This window comes from Melospiza melodia, chromosome Z (assembly GCF_035770615.1).
Source record: "Melospiza melodia melodia isolate bMelMel2 chromosome Z, bMelMel2.pri, whole genome shotgun sequence".
In the NCBI taxonomy this organism is placed as follows: Eukaryota; Metazoa; Chordata; class Aves; order Passeriformes; family Passerellidae; genus Melospiza; species Melospiza melodia.
Window position 1 is genome coordinate 43,663,816 of NC_086226.1, and position 16,615 is coordinate 43,680,430.

General features: G+C 39.6%; 1 protein-coding gene across 1 annotated transcript in view; it reads right to left on the reverse strand.

Moving 5' to 3' along the window:
• Positions 1–3,732: 3,732 nt before the first annotated feature.
• PGM5 (phosphoglucomutase 5) overlaps positions 3,733–16,615 on the reverse strand; it is a 68,643-nt gene continuing 55,760 nt past the window's right edge. Inside the window, exons 10-11 of the mRNA XM_063181332.1 lie at positions 15,155–15,289; positions 3,733–5,279 (exon numbers count right to left, since the gene is read on the reverse strand). Coding sequence (XP_063037402.1) covers positions 5,190–5,279; positions 15,155–15,289 — 225 coding nt within the window. The 3' untranslated portion in view covers positions 3,733–5,189. The remainder of the gene's footprint in view (positions 5,280–15,154; positions 15,290–16,615) is intronic.

The window sequence follows — 16,615 nt, forward strand, 5'->3', positions numbered from 1 at the left end:
ACCAAAGAGTGGAACTGAAGTTTACAGAGCAGACTTTAACATCTTTAGAGTTGCTTGGAAGAATCACATGGGTTCTGGCCCTGGAGAAAAGGGCCAGGACAACTGTTTAATTTTCAAAGATCTCCTCCTTTAAGCTCAGGAATCGTTCAGTCTGATATGCAGAGATCAAACAAAGGCAGCAAAAGGCCTACCTGAATGGTCAGAGAGTTCCTGACTAAGCTCGGATATAAATAGGAAACGTATGGTAAGTGAAAGTGGGGACAGCTGAATTAGGAGGAATGCAGAGCACTGTACAATCATGCAGGGATGAGGAAAGCCAAAGCCCACCTGGAGCTGAATGAAGTGATGCTGTGGTTTAAGATCAGCTGGAAATTAAGGTCCAAACAGCCACTTCCCTTCCCCTGACCTCCTCCAGTGAGAAAGGCACAAAAAGGGAGAGATTATGGGTTGAGACAACAATTTACTGGAAAAATAATAAGATAAGGAAAACAAACAGTAACAGCAACAATACTAATAAGAACAATACATAAACGAGGATGATTACACCCCAAAAATGCTTATGGAAGTCCATCTATCCTGTTGTTACCATGGCCCGTGACATGCAGCTTTTCCTGAGACAAAGGAGAAAAATGGCAGGTGTTACTGCATGCCTGGTGGAAACACGGCTTTTCCAGAGACAAAGGAGAAAAGAGTGGACATTACCACAGCCAGTGCGGGGTTCTTGTCCCACATCTGAGACAGTGGAAAACAATGATGGACAAATCTCCCAATCCAGTCTGCATAGCTTCACCCAGACTACACCACTCTGCTCAGCACTTTGCTTTCACAGGTAAAGAGGGAACAAAAATGTCTGTCCTTCCACTCTGCCTTTTCTTCTACCCAAAGCCATGCCCTACAGCGATGACATGACTAGTATAGAATAAATCACATGTACACATCCATATGGCTCCAGCTTCCTTGACCTTCCCAAACCTCCATCCCAGCAAATGCAAAAATAACTCTGTATAGACTAAAACCAGAACAGACGGGAAATGTGAAGGTTAATGGGGAAAGTTTCTACAGCCATGTGAGTTGGAAGAGGCCATAGAAAAGGCTGAGGTGCTCAATGCCTTCTTTGTGTCCATTTTTACTGGTAAAAGCAGTCTTCAGGAATTTTAGGCCTTTGTGACTACAGGAAAAATATGCAGTGAGGAAGACTTACCTTGGATGGAGCAAGAAAAGGCCAGCAAGTACTTGAAAAAACGGGACACACACACATCCATGGAATGACTTAGGATGACATGCACAGAGCTCAAGAAGCTAAATCATGCTATTGCAAGCTACCCTCTATTGCCTTTGAAAGGTTGTGGGTGACCAGAAGTAGTCCCTGAGGTAAGAGAGCAAATATCACTCCTGTCCCTGAAAGAAGGAGGATCTAGGGAATTATAGGCTGGTCAGCCTCACTTTAGTTCCTGGGGAGGTGATGGAATAGCCAATGATGGAAACCCTTGCCAAGGACAAGATAGGATCAGGAAGGATTTATGAAAGGTAAATTGTGCTTTAACCAACTTGATGACCTTCTAATTGAACACTAACAAAGGGAAGTCCTGCCCCTGTGGAGGAACCAACCCAGACAGCAATACGTGCTGGGGCCAGTGGGCTGGAAAAGAGCTACACAGAGACGGACTGGGGGGTCACGTGCTTAACAAAAAGTTGTCAACTCACCAACAACTCACCTGCACAGCAAAGACAGCAATTGACATCCTGAGCTGCATCAGGAAAAACAGCAGCAGCAGCTGGCTGGAAGAAGGTGATCCTTTCCCACTGCTCAGCACTGGTAGAGTTAAGATACATCTGGAGTGCTGGGTTCAGGTCTGAGTTTCCCCAGCACAAAACAGACATGGACATTCCAGAGTACTTCCAGCAGAGGACCATAAAGGGACTGGAAATTTTGTCATATGATGATACACTGAGAGAGCTGGGAGTGTTTGGTCTGGAGAAGGCTCTTGAAGGATCTTACTGATTTCTAGAAATACTTGGTGGGAAAAAAAGAAATGTACAGACCTAGACTCCTCTCAGTGACAACACAAGAGGCAATGGGCACAAACTGGATGACAGGAAATTCCATCTGAACACTCCAGAAGCTTTTGCTATTCAGTTTTTGGTTTTGGCTTTTTTTTTTTTCCACTATGGGACCAGTCAATCACTTGTACATGTTGCCCACAGAAGTTCTGGCATCTCAGTCCTTGGAGATAATTAAAGCCAACTACACATGGCCCTGAGCAGCCTCCTCTACCTCCTCACCTCCTGTGAGCTGGGACATAGGTGATTTTAGTCCTGATGGCACCTTCCAACCTTGAGGATTCCCTGATCCTCTGGTTCAGGTGAGTAGTATATCACCTTCCAAATTGTCTCTGAACACATAGAAAATATGAGGTTTAGGAAACAGAATGATCCAAATAAATGTTACTGCAATCACAGCTGAATAATACAGGAATCTTGCAACTTCCAGACTTGAGGAAGCTGCTCATTAAACAATAGCACAAAAGGGCGTGGGTCTCTGTCACAGTGCCTAGACATTGTGGTAAGATGAAGAGCATTAATAATAGTTTTCCTTCTGCTAAATGTATGGTCTGGTTTCGGAGCTCTGCATCTTTTTGTAAGTTCATACAACTTGCTTTTTTCCACACATTCCTCTATCATGTTAACAATTAAAAGACCTCAGGAAATGCAGCATACTCCATGTGGCTACAGTCCTCTCCCACATACTTCAGATATAAAAAGTTGTGCTTGACCCTTACAAAGTTTTATTCATCTTCTTGCAGAGAAAATACCAGTAACATTTTATCAGTATCACCCATCACCATAAAAAAAGGGATGGCAATTTCAGGGTAGGCTACTTCTGCAAGTCTGTTGTTTGACAGCTATTTAAAAGCAGACTCAAACAACCCTTTTCTGAAACAGCCCTTTTTCCATTTCCATACACAGGCACAACTAATGTTCCTCCAGCCCAGGACAAAGTCAATACAGAGATTTTAAAACAGGCCCCTTGGTTTATGATTACTGCCTTCATGAAAGTAGACTGCCATCTACTGCAGCTCTAGTGACAGCTTTCTGATAAAAGCACAAGTATATTTCTTCAGTCTTCATCTGTTCTTGAGTCTTCCCACTGCATCCTGAAAGACACGTGGCTGCAATATATTTTACTTTTCAAACTGTATTCTCATTTCAGAAAAGCTTGGCAAATGGGATACTCCATAGTATAAACAGCTAGTTCAAAAATAATTTCATTGTCAGAGAATGTGTATGAGATTTTAAAAATTTTAGTGGACTGACTTACAGAATGTTCCCTCACAAAACCCAATAATTTGAACTGTCATAATTCAGAATGTATCTATGCTTGACCATGTGTGATCTACTATTTAAGAGATTATTGTCCTGCACCTAGAGAAGTTGAACTAAAATATATATATAAATGAAATTATAAATTAATAAATAAATATAACTATAAATATAAATATAAACATAAAACATTATATAAACAAGGTTTTTGTGAAGATGAGCGCTCTTACATTATAAAGTAGATGCCCAAACTGTGTGAAAATGTCTTGGTCATGATCATATAAAAGAAAAATCTTTGTAAAAAGAGCTAAAGTCTTAAAATCTCTTTTGGTTTGTGGGAACATTTAAGGGCAAGGTAGGACACTAAGTGAGAACATACCTCATTTGTTTAGAACCAATTAAGTAATAATGTAATTGTAATAAAGGCGACTTTATTAGGATGCTTGAAAGTGCAGGGTGTCTTGTCCACAATTATGTATTAAGACAGACATACGGCATTACTCTTTATTGTATACTAAGTGTTATAGCCATTTTCTGACAGAAGTGTTCAAAGAAATTTAAACAATTTCCTTTGCTGCGATATTATATAAGTTGTACTAAAGTTTGACAACCACAATGAATTGAAGTACACTGCAAAGAGGCAAGCTGCACAAAGCCATCTTGACGAATGATACAAGTGATCATACCACTTCCAAGGAAGCAAAGCTTTCAAGCAAATTACATGCATAAAGTGTTTGTGTTCTTTTTCAGAGCACAGTATTGTAGCTAGAACTACTGTATCATCTCACAGGCAGAAAAATGCTGATGTCCATATCCCCAACAGCCTTCTCAGATCTATGCCGGGAACATCTCTTGTACTCCCCAAAATTTTATTGCATGATCCACTGTTACCAAGAATCTAATAGAAACCATGTCCAGAGGGTGAGTCAGACTAGTATTTCTATTCAATTGATTAGGGTTCAATTCCCTCTCACTCACTTGCTTTGTGGCAAGTGGAGCATGAATATTCAGAAGACTTAAAAAATCTTCCGTAACTCCTAAACAATTGCTGAACTTGCAGAGATTATCTTTCAAACACAGTAAGCACCAGTATCATCTCCTGACATGAGGAATATTATGGAAGACAGTCAGATTCCATACCCGACATATTGCTGGAAGGACAAAATCAGCTTTATAGAACAAAGGCCTCCTTCTGGAGGAAAACAACCAAAGAGTCAAAAAAAGAGGAAAATCTAAAGGCACAAGTCACATTGATATGTTTTAAAAGCAGGGGTAAAAAAGTATGGAATAATCCCATCTTTTGGAGCAAGTGTAAGTGTGTATACAACACGGCTGTCAGTGTGCATCTGTGAGCAACAGGAGAGGCCTGAGAGGAGGCATGGAGCCAGGGGAGGAAATACACCCCGTGCAAAGCTTAGTATACGGCCCTGTGACTCAGACATGCTCTGTACACCTCTTCAGAAACTTACCAGAACGTGACAAGAATCCCAAACAACACTCACCAAACATGTCTTTGCTTTGCAATTCCTCCCTCTCTCTCCCTTACTGAAATTTCTCCAACTTTTATCATAGCATTCAACACCAAGAAGTTGTCATTTTTGGCTACATTACTGACAACATTTGAATGTTAAGGCCTCCTTCTTTGGTTATACTGTTTTCAGAAATTATGATACTGCAGGTAAAACAAGTCAATACACTATTGCATTTGGAGATCAATGCAAATGATTACGCTTAATGTTATATTGAATTTTTCTTCCCACCTAACTTTTAAAATCATACAAGGCACAAATGGCTAACAAGTTTTAACAAGGTTCTGTCTCTTCCTTGCTGTTCCTCTTTTGGCCCTGGTTTAACAATCTTCCGTAGCTTCAGGTGATGACAGTGGGTCCCTTTCGTCCTGTCCTCTCATGAATCTGAGATATTTTCAGTGCAATTGCAATAAGAGGACTCAGGACGGCCTAAAGATGAAGAAATACATTGAATTACATAAAGCAGAAATATCAAAAAACAACTTACATTTATAAATCCTTCTTTTAACTGCATAATTATACAATAATAATAGTAAATAAGAATATCAAAAACTGACACAGCTATGGTGTCTATTGCTGTTATACTTGACACAATGAAGTATCATGCTTAGCATATGTTTTGTGAAGTGTTACACTGAGTACATCTAAGCTATGCAGAAAAGAGAAACAGTAAATATACACTGTATTGATCACTCTCTGTGAAACAGGAATTGTGGAGCTCTTTGAAATCTGCAGTACAAAACAGCCCAGAAATAACAAGAGGTAGACCAGCTTCTATTCTGATGAGGGAAAATCAAACAGATGATATTTTCTTCTTTCTCTAAATACACTTAATATGTGAAGCTTTGGGTCAGAAGGGACTGTAACAACTAACTACCTTAACAGAATTCAAAGAAGTGTATTTTGACTAATACCACATGTAACTGTATTAACAGGATAAATTCCAAAAGAACAGCATGAACTTTCAAGTTTCGGGCTACAGACCTTATTAAACAGCCATTTATAGGCTTGAATGGGTGAGTACAGATGACAGCTATGATAGTACCACATGAAAATCAAGCAAAACACAACTTTTTAAATGGCAATTGGATAGTCTTTCAGTTAGTTAAATGATTCACAAAGATAAAATGGCAGAACTGAGTTTTGTGTGAAAATTTTCCTTTCAGAGACTCATATATTTGGTTACCAAACTAATTCTTTGATCCTTAGAGATTTTCTACAGCTGTCTCTTTCAAATAAACTAATTCCAGCTTCATATACATTAGGTTTGAGAATCAAATGAAACAGAACAGTAATTCTGGGGAGCTGAAATTTAGAGATATCTTCTTTTATAAGCCTGTATAATCAATATTTTGAATGTGTTTCAGCCACCTGACAGTTTCTGACAGGAGGAGGTGTTTCTTTACTTATGCAAACAGTCAGACAGTTAAATCAAAAAGAGTGAAGAGACTAACTGTGCAAGCAGAGTCATGGAATAACACCATGAATGCCATTGGTGTCAAGTGAGTTTATGATTAAGCTCAGTTATGCACAAGTGTGAGCAGTCTGACATGTTATTGTTAAAAAAGCTCCATATTTGTAGATATCTGTCTTCTGAATAATCACTGAAGCAGAACACAAGTCTATTAAAGTCAAACATACTTAGAGAAGATTAATATGTCGAGCACAAACTCGTATCTGTGAGCAAATGCTGCAAAAGTAAATATTAAAATGTGCCAATTTATAAGGTCTGGATGAGACTAAAGCATTTGAAGTTCTCCAGCACTCCCCTAAGAAACCTCTTCCTTATTTAATCTAAAAAGTACAAGAAAAATCAAAAAGGAACTGTCCTGACCTGCTTTACTGGATCCTGCTTTTTTAGGCAAGAAATGCACTCTGAATTTAAAAAAAAAAATCCACACTCAACACTTTACACAATGCTGGAACAAAACACAGAATCAAATGAGTTTATGTGACACTCATTTACAAAAACAATTTAGCCTGCCAAATGATTCCAATTACTACTAAGTATTCTGCTTGTTGCAATCATGTTTTTCAACAGAGAAAGTTCTTTTTTAATTCTGTCTTTCTACACTTCAATTTAATTTTTATACTTTCTTCACCCACAATATGTAAAAAAGGCAAAAGTGCATAATATATGGAATAGCAAGAACAGGACAGAATAACAAGAAACTAGTACTACATATGTCTTTTAAAAATTCCTTTACATCTGTCATGAATAGTTTACATTACAGCTGCAAGAGATAAATCTTAGCCAACAATCATTTATCACTAATATTCCTCTAGAAAGGCTTCTATATCTCAAGGAGATCTTTTTTAAAAGTATTTTTAATTGGTTCTGTCTACTTGAGAAACTGTAAAACTTTACTATTGACATTTCAATTCTAAGTGACAGTTGAAATTACTCTGGATGTTAAATAGCCCATTTATCTCTTGGCAACTGTTTAGGACATATGGCATGTTACCCTTTAGATAAAATGTAAGAATTGAAAATTACCAGAACTGACTTAATCAGATCTTGCTTTAGTAATCATAGGTAGAAGTTATATCTCTAAAAAATTAGCTAGGAGGAAGGAATGATTACGAGAAAATAAATCAAGATATCTAACATCAGGCACATACAGATTAAAAGCTTTTTCCTTGGGAATAATCTGTAGCAGAGCTGTCAGACACGTATAACTCCTCTTGGCTCGTTAGCAATTTTTCTCTCCGTGATCTTGCAAGAAAATTCCATACAATTTCCTCTCTTCTAATCAAGATCGCGGATAAGATTTTTCCCAATGATGCATCAGGTTTATCAAAAAGTTAGGAAGGGCTGAAATGTACCTGATTGCATGTTAAAAAGCTCAGCATTGTGCCTGTACATCCTGCCATAAGGGCTCAACACAAAGCTCGCCACAGTGTGCTTGCTTTGGCCTTCCATTCCAAAAACACCCAGAAGTCTTTGGAAAGGTTTATGCTACAGCCACCTACCTGCCATAAGGATCTAAGGGGTGAGGCTCATTGTGAAACAAACTGAACTGACTCTGTAATATGCACAGCACTGGTGGTGTTCACTTGATTCAGCTGAGAAGAACAATTTCCACAGAAAAAAAGGAAACTGACCTCTCTAGTCTTGTGCATAGTCTGCCCGTTAACTCAAAGAGAATTACAATAAAGGTCAAGAAACCACTTGTTCTGCCTCTGGCAATAGAGGAGGGCAGGCATGAAAGGTGAAATAAACAGGCGGAAAATGGAAACCAAGTGGAGCATGAAGACATCTATGTTCACAAAAGATTAGTTCTTTTCTAGTATATCCAAAGAGCTTTAAGGGAAAATTAGGTTTGATTAACTAATTTCCTTGATTCATGGAATATTTGATAATTAGTGTCCCATGATTTATTTCCTTTGCAGTCCAAGTTGATTTAAAATTTCTTCACTCTACAGCGTGACTTTGAGAAGAATCTGAAGCTAAATTACTTGAATAGCACAAACATGCTGCATTATCTAAGAGTGTGTTCAAACAGATATAAGTCTCCACATTCCATGTGTCCTCTAAGAAAATCTTATGAATTTTAACAGTTAAGGCAAAACTTTTATTATGGTTCGACTCCAGCCAGCAACTAAGGACCCCACAGCTGTTCACTCACTTCCCTGACCCTGGCAGACTGGTAGAGAATTGTAAAACCCATGGACTGAGATAAGCACAGCTTAATAACTGAAATAAACGAAGATACAATAACAAAACTAATAATAAAAGGAAAAAGAGTAAGGAATAAAATCCAACTAAACTCACACAAATTATGCACAATACAGCACCCACCACCCACTGACTGATGATCAGCCTGACCTGAGCAGCCATCAGCCCCTCACAGCTAACTCCCACACAGTTAATACACCAAACAAGACGTTCTGTGGTATGGAATACCCCTTTGGCCAGTTCAGGTCACCCATCACAGCTATGGTCCCTCCCAGATTCTTGTCCTCACTGAGAGAGCACAGGAGACGGAAAAGTCCTTGACACGGGTTAACTTCTACTTAGCAGCAACTACATCAGCGTGTTATCAGCATTATTCTCATACCAAATCCAAAACAGCACTGCAACACCTAGTAAGAAGAAAATTAATTCTAGCCAGATGAAATCAGAACAATTTCATATAATTTTTATGGACTGTACTGCATGTTCTGATAGCTAAACAGAGTAATGCTAAAAAACCCTCAAAAGTAAACAGAGAGGCAATAATTTTTCATATACCAAACAAGATCCACCTGAAAATCAGAGGGTTTTTCTCTCTGCTTCTCACTTTTCAAAATCCATTTCAGAAACTCATGAAATGAATCTTTGATGATCAAGATGTATTTTTAACCTTTTTTCCTTTTTTTTGTGCTTTCTAATTGGCTTGCCTTTTCCAATAAAAACACAAAGAAGCAACTCCTGCCCTGAAGTCTTTGCTTGGCTACTGCTAATCTTATGATTCCGTAGCTAACTAGTCCATTATTTACTAGTCTACAGCAAAAGTAACTGCAGTATTTGTGATTCACTGCATCCCATTTAAAGAGTACCCAATATAGACTGCATACAACTGAGGGAATTGGTTGATGTAATTGCACAGCCACTCTCCTTGATATTTGAAGTCATGGCAGTCAGGACAAGTCCCAGGTGACTGGAAAAAGGGAAAAATATTGTACCCACCCTTAAGAAGGGTAGAAAGGAGGAGTACTGAGAAACACTGACCCGCCAGCCCCACCCCTGCCTGGGAATATCACAGAACAGATGCCCCTAGAGCTGTGCACATGCAGGACAGGGAGGTGATTCAGGACAGACAACACAACTGCACCAAGGGCAGATCCTGCCTGATCAAGCCAGTGGCCCTCTACAATGGGGTGATGGCATCAGTGGACAAGAGAAGGGTTATGGGTGTCATTTATCTTTATTTTAGTGCAAAGCCTTTGGCACAGTCCCCCACAACATCCTCCTCTCTTGACTGGAGAGAGATGGACTCAGTGGGTGGACTGTTCAGGGGAATTGGTTTGACAGTCACATCCAGAGGCAGGTGGTCAATGGCTCAGAGTCCCAATGGACTTGAGTGAAAAGTGGTGTACCTTGGGGGTCCATAATGGGACTAGTGTTATTCAGTATCTTCATTAATGACATGGACAAAGGGATCAAGTGTACCCTTAGCAGATCTGCAGATGACACCACCCTGAGTGGTGCACTTGACATACCTGAAGGATGGGATGACATTCAGAGTGACTTGGATGTCACTCTGGATGTCATCCCATCCAGAGTGACTTGAGAAGCTTGAGAAGTGGGCCCATGGGAATCTCATGGAATTTTTAAGACCAAGTGCAAGGTGCTGCCCATGGGTCAGAGCAGCCCTGGTGCCAGCACGGGCTGGGCATGAACAGATCCCAGCAGCCCTGCCCAGAAGGAATTGGGGGTGCTGGTGGCTGAGAGGCTGGACATGCCCCAGCCACAGGCACTGCCAGCCCAGAGAGCCACACGTGTCCTGGGCTGCATCCAGAGCAGGGTGGGCAGCAGGGCAGGGAGGGGATTCTGCCCCTCTGCTCTGCTCTGCTGAGACCCCACCTGCAGGGCTGCATCAGCTCTGGGCTCCCAGCACTGGAAGGACAGGGACCTGTGAAGCAAGTCCAAAGGAGTGACACCAAGCTGAACAGGGGCATGGACCACCTGCCCTATGAGGAAAGGCTGATAGAACTGAATACATTCAGCCTGGCAAACAGAAGTGAGTGACCTAACTGCAGCCTTCCAGCACCTAAAGGGAGCCTAAAAGAAAGAGAGGAACTTTTTACATGTAGCGACAGAGCAAGTGGGAATGGATTAAAACTGAAAGAGCACAATTTAGATTAGATACTAGGAAGAAATTCTTTACTGCGAGGCTGCTGAGGCACTTCAAAGTCAGGTGTGGATGGAGCTCTGAGCAACCTGGTTTAGTCAGGAAGGCTGGAGATACATGATCTTTAAGGTCCCTTCCAACCCAAACCATTCTATAATTCTGTGACTCTTTGTCAACCCCTATTTATTGCTGAGAGAACTCACATAATAAATTATAATGTACTGTAAAGAGAGCTAATTAGGTCTTTATCAGAATAATGGGGACTAATGACTACTGACAATCTTTTCAGGACAGTTACCCTGAAACAGCAGCACAACATGTGGTGGAAGAACATGCTGGATTTACAAGTACAATCATGGTGGATCATTTCTTTCTTTGCTTTTGTATATGAAACTTCCTGTTTGGATCTTATCCAAGTTCAATAATACATCCACGTGGCTAAAAAAAGGACAAGACGTGTGGAGATGTACAAATATCAAATATTGAGGTAACATAACAAAGTAAGGCTATAAATGAGATTAAAGGTCAACAAAGTCTTATTTTAGTAGTTCATGCCCATTGAACATCTCTCTCTACTTTTTATAACTGTAATAAATTTAGGAAAACATAACTCTGTTCACTTAGAAAAACATTCATGCCAATGCATAAAAGTCCGATTCATGTAAGATTTCAGAGAGAAGCCTGTTTGTTATAATGAACTGAGCTTTCTGAAATGCTAGTTGGATGCCTATCTGAATAGTTAAAAACAACAAAATAATTTTAAAATATAAATCATCTATGTAAAAACTATCTGGAAAGTACTATTCACAGGAATGCCCAGTGATGAGGGGCATCACTTGTGACAAGCCACACCAATAGAGTGAAGTTTAATTCTAGAGCAGAATATTTCAGTTTTAGAAAAGTGTTGGGCATTGTTTTTAAGACTTTGTTTTAGATCTAGATTGCATCACCACTCTAAGTTATGCAATATTCAAATGAGTAATATTTTGAATTGAATTTGATTTGTTTGAATTGAAAACACTGAGTTGTTTCTGAAACACTTTGGAGAGAGTATGATGTTAATTTTTCTTTATTGCTCCTGATTTTCACTGTAGATACTGGCTTGCAGAAAGAACTGAACAGAAAAAAGTAGCAACCCCTCATTTCCCAGGTGTCCATGAAGCTGCTTCTGCAAATTTCTTTAAATGGATCATTCAACAGCTAGAAGTCATGGCTATTCACATTTGTCCATGACCTCAAACATACATTATTGGCATGTTTTACCACTTTCCTCTGAAGACTTTTCTTGTAAATCAGGAAGTTGTCGATGCTTTATGCTAGGTAGAAAGTACTAGCAATTAATTGTATGAAAGATAGTACTAAAATAAGATTTGGGTGACTCTTACATTCATTAACACCTATGGTTTACAACACATACTGGCCTACATATAAACCAGAACAAAAGGTCAAGAAGGTTCAGTTCAACTCAAAAAGTGCCACAATTAGTGCTCCAGAATAATATGCACATCTCAACATGCACATTGGAAGATGTAGTTCAGACATTTACTTATCTGTGAAAAATTGACCATCAGAAGCTACATTGTCAAAGACTACAGAAGCAAAATAAAAAGAACTTGAACACTACCGTAAAGTTGGATGAATAATTTTGGAAAAGGCTTTGTCTGGAAAAGGAAAGCGGGGGCGGGGGGGGGAAGGATGCTGGTATGAGGCAAAGTCAAGCTAATTACCATAACAATTCCACAAAATGGAACCTCCAACACAACTGAGTTGACTGAGTTTTGTCACGACTGTGACAAAAAGCAAAAGATGTATCAAGGTATTTTTGCCTTTCAAGTCAGGTTTTGACTGGAATTGTCACCAGGCAAAAACATGGAGCAGTGCATTATCTAAAACAAGATGCTGGAAAGACGTGGTGCAATAAACAGGACCATCTGAATATTTACTTAAGCAGCTAATCATCAAATAATGTTGTCTTGGTTTATGACATAAAAGGTATGGAAGGGAGATTTTCTTGATCAGCTGTTTCAGAAAGAGTGCAATAATACAGAAACCACATACAACTGTCTCCTCAGCTACAGAAAAATATAATTCAAAATGTAACAACTTTAGTAAATATCATAAGGTAATACATAAAGTATCCATATATAGTTAATATACTCCTTTATGTCAGTGCTTTTTTCGTAACTGACCACTTACATATATGTTGTGTTCCTGTTACTGACAGCAAATAGGCAACAAAGTTCTTGAAACTACAAATCTGTCACACCTCTTTTAGATGTGTGCCTGTCAATATGAACTTTAAAGCAAACTGAACAATAAAGGAATTACAGTATCAGGGAAACTATGGCACCCCTTTCTAGCAATGCTGTTTTCTGAAAAAGGAGTATTTTATTCACATTCTTTTACATACTTCACTGAAGACTATAAAATGTTCTCCCGTGAAACATTTAGTTATTTTTGTAAATGAGGATCTCCTAAAATTTATGCACTGTCTTGAAGTCTGCCATCTGCCTGTCAGATACAATCTATGACCCTGTTGTTTCTAATGCACTGATGTTGTTGGCAAAGCATGCAGCCAGGGCAAGGAAAGACAAGCAGTGGGAACTGTGCAAGATTAAGCAATGAGAAACCAAATAAAGAATTTATTGTATTAATTGAGATGAAACTTATATTTATTCCAGATGTTATGCACATGGCAGGAGATGAGGAGGGTGTTTACAATACCATGTATTTCCTGAGGCAGTCTGGATATCAAAATGCCTTTCTGCACTGCATAAATGCAGGAAAGTCCCTGTAGCAAGTTTTAAGGCAATGATGTTTCTACCCCTGGGATTATTTGTTCGCTAGTGAATATTCTGATTAAACAGCCAAAAGTCCTGTGATCTGACAGGCTTTGTTACCAATACAGAAAGAGAAATCCCTTCCAACCTTTTTTCTGTCCTTGGGAAAAACAGGCCCTTTTGGTGCGCTGAATAAAAGACCAAACTCTGAAATCCTCGAGGACAGTCATAAGCCCTACTGGCCTGCTTAGGATCCCCTGAGGACTTTCCCCTGCACCCTGGCCAAGGCCCATTACAGCCTGTCCCAGGGGTGTTGGTCCCTGCCTGAGCTAAGCCGTAGGAGTGCCTATCTCCAGCCTTGTCTCTGCCTCTGCTGCCTGGGTGAACCTCAGGCCCAGGAGAAGCTACAGGCAGCTTCTTTCCCTGAAAGACTGCTTGGATATATGCTGTATCTTGTCTCCAGTTTTGACTTTGACCCTGTCTCCTGAGTAGGTCTACTCATCCTTGTCTCCAGCTTTGTCTCTGGCATCATCTTTTCTGCTGCCCCAGATGAACCCTGCCTCTGATCCATCACTTGTTGAGGCAGCTTGCTACCACAGAGCTGCCCTGTCCTCCTCACCTTCCTGCTGCAGGACTGTTCCCTGGACAAGGTGGGCGCTGCCTGTGGTGCAGCAGGATGTCTGGCTTCTACTGCCTTGTGCAGCAGACCCATTCCTGCTGCTCCCTGGACATGGTCTGTATTCTGGAAGACTTCATGCACCTCTCTCAAGCAAATGCAAGCAGAATTTAATAGATCATATCTGCAGGCATGGGATCTGCAACATTTCTGTGACAACGGAAGCACTTTCATGACTGATACCTGACCGTTGAACAGCGTAAGAAGAAACTCACTAAGTTTATGGTCAGAATCTGGTGAAGCATCAAACACTTACTTAGAGTTCAAATTCATTTGACAGCATATATGTTTTCGTAGATTTGCATTTGCATTCCAGTCATGAAGACACAACTACATGAGACTTAATACTAGGGAGTTTTGATTTACTACAAGCCAAATGCTTAACTTCTTTTCCATGAAATATCCTTAGTCCTGCCTTGCATATCACAGCATAAAGAACATTTACTGAGAAGAAGCTAAGAGTGTGGAATGTAATTTATTTTATTAATTGCATAAGGCATCTGCTGGACAATCCAGCAGCTTGCTCTTAAGCTTTACTCTTCTTAGGAAAAAGGTTATGATATGAGATAATTCTGAGACAGTTGCAAGTCTTTCCCTTACAAGGAATCCCTACATTGTTGAGACTCTGGTATCCACATTTCCTAACTGTACTCTGATTGTACAAGAGTCCTTGGAATGCCCTAATTAAGTGGCTCTCAGATAATCTCCTTCAAAAATTGTTATCTTATTTTTAAAATACTGTTCCATAAATCAAATCACAACTCTAAAAAACTTCTGAAAAAAATTCTAACCAGAATGACTTCTCTTAACTTTAATCAGTGAAGTCATTGATTAAAACTGCTGGTCCTTACTCAAAAGGTGTACACTTACAAGACCAGGGAAATCATCTACAAACATAGTACATGGGTCAAAGCATTGAGTGTTGCTTCTGATCAAAGATGAAAACCTGTAGCCACTGCTATACCAAGGCAGTGCTTTACTTACTGACCTACTACAATCCTGTGGCATTACCTGTGGTTCCTTATTGTGTTGGCTAGGATCCTTTTCATAACTCTCTGCATAGATCCGCAGAGTAGCTCTCACATGACTAGAAGCACTCATTCGGAAGATGAGTCTGGAAGCATCTGAAAAAATAATCCGCAGCCCCTAGGAAAGGAGAAGGAACATCATACATGGAACATCATACAGTACCTTAACAAATCACCAGACACTGCTCCAGAATAAAAGTGAAAGGAAGAGTCATCTGAATGCCAATTCTTCTTTCCCCACAACTTTGGACAACGCACTCATTACTCGTTGTTCTAGGTTGACTATATGATGCTTTTATCCCCAATTGTCTTGTTCTGTTTATGCTGAATAAGTTTTGCACCTTTAAGACTTGTTCCAGAGAGTGAAGGGGGGGAGAGAAGAAGCGCGCAGTTTGTTTTCAGACACTGCACTCACTCCTCCACATTCCTGCTCCGGACTGTGATATCTGTGGATTTGCCCTGAACCAGGACCCTCTTTTTTCCCCCTGGAACACTAAAAAAGATGTTGTGCATTCCCTCCCACTCCTAATAACAAATACTCTCTTACTGTGTTTTTTTTATTTCTTTTACTTGATTTGCTCTTACTCTGTGTGGGAAAGCACAAAATCAACAGCCTGAGAAATGAGTATAAGATCACTAAAGGTAAGTGGCTTACAAAACAGCTACAGAATCCTTGGATCAAAAAATAGTTGTCAATACAAGAGACAGGACCAGCTGCTACCCCTCAAATACTACACAGCAATATATGACTGCAAGAATTTCAGTAAGTCTATAGTACAATTTGGAAAACTTAAGGAGTTAATTGGTTTCAAGTACATTACTTCATGCACATTAACTTGTGCATAATAAAGAGGACTGATTGATTAATTAATTAATTAATTCATTAACTAAAAATTTGCTCTTTGCTGCCATCTTCACATTTTTTTTTTTTTATCCCCCCCCCGTTGTACTGCACATATGAACACTTTTTTCTACAGACCACAGGCCACATTCTTGGATCCACAGTTTCTGTACAGAAAGGCCCTTAAAGCCGGAGGACTAAATTGCACAGATAAATTGTTGTAGTGTTGCAATATTCTACCAGCTGTGCACTAATACACATTCTAGTTCCCTTTATGTAAATGGCATCTTTAGACTAAGTACAGCCTCTGATAAGCCACTGAACTTTTCTCCCCCTTTGTCCTTCTGCTGTCAAAGGTCTATGCACAAACTGAGATCCTTGCTACTTCTGTTTAAAGGGCAGTAAGCCATTAAAAAATAAAAGAAGATAATTAAAAGATATGCATTTTATTTTTCCAGTTTTATCAGCAGCTTGACAAGACACTGATGTTGGAAATGCAGTGTGTCAATATTCCAAAGTATAAGTAAAACCTAAGTAAAACCTTTGTTTCCTCTGATATCTGCCAAAACATCTTTAGCACCATATAAGGCATTGTTTGATAAT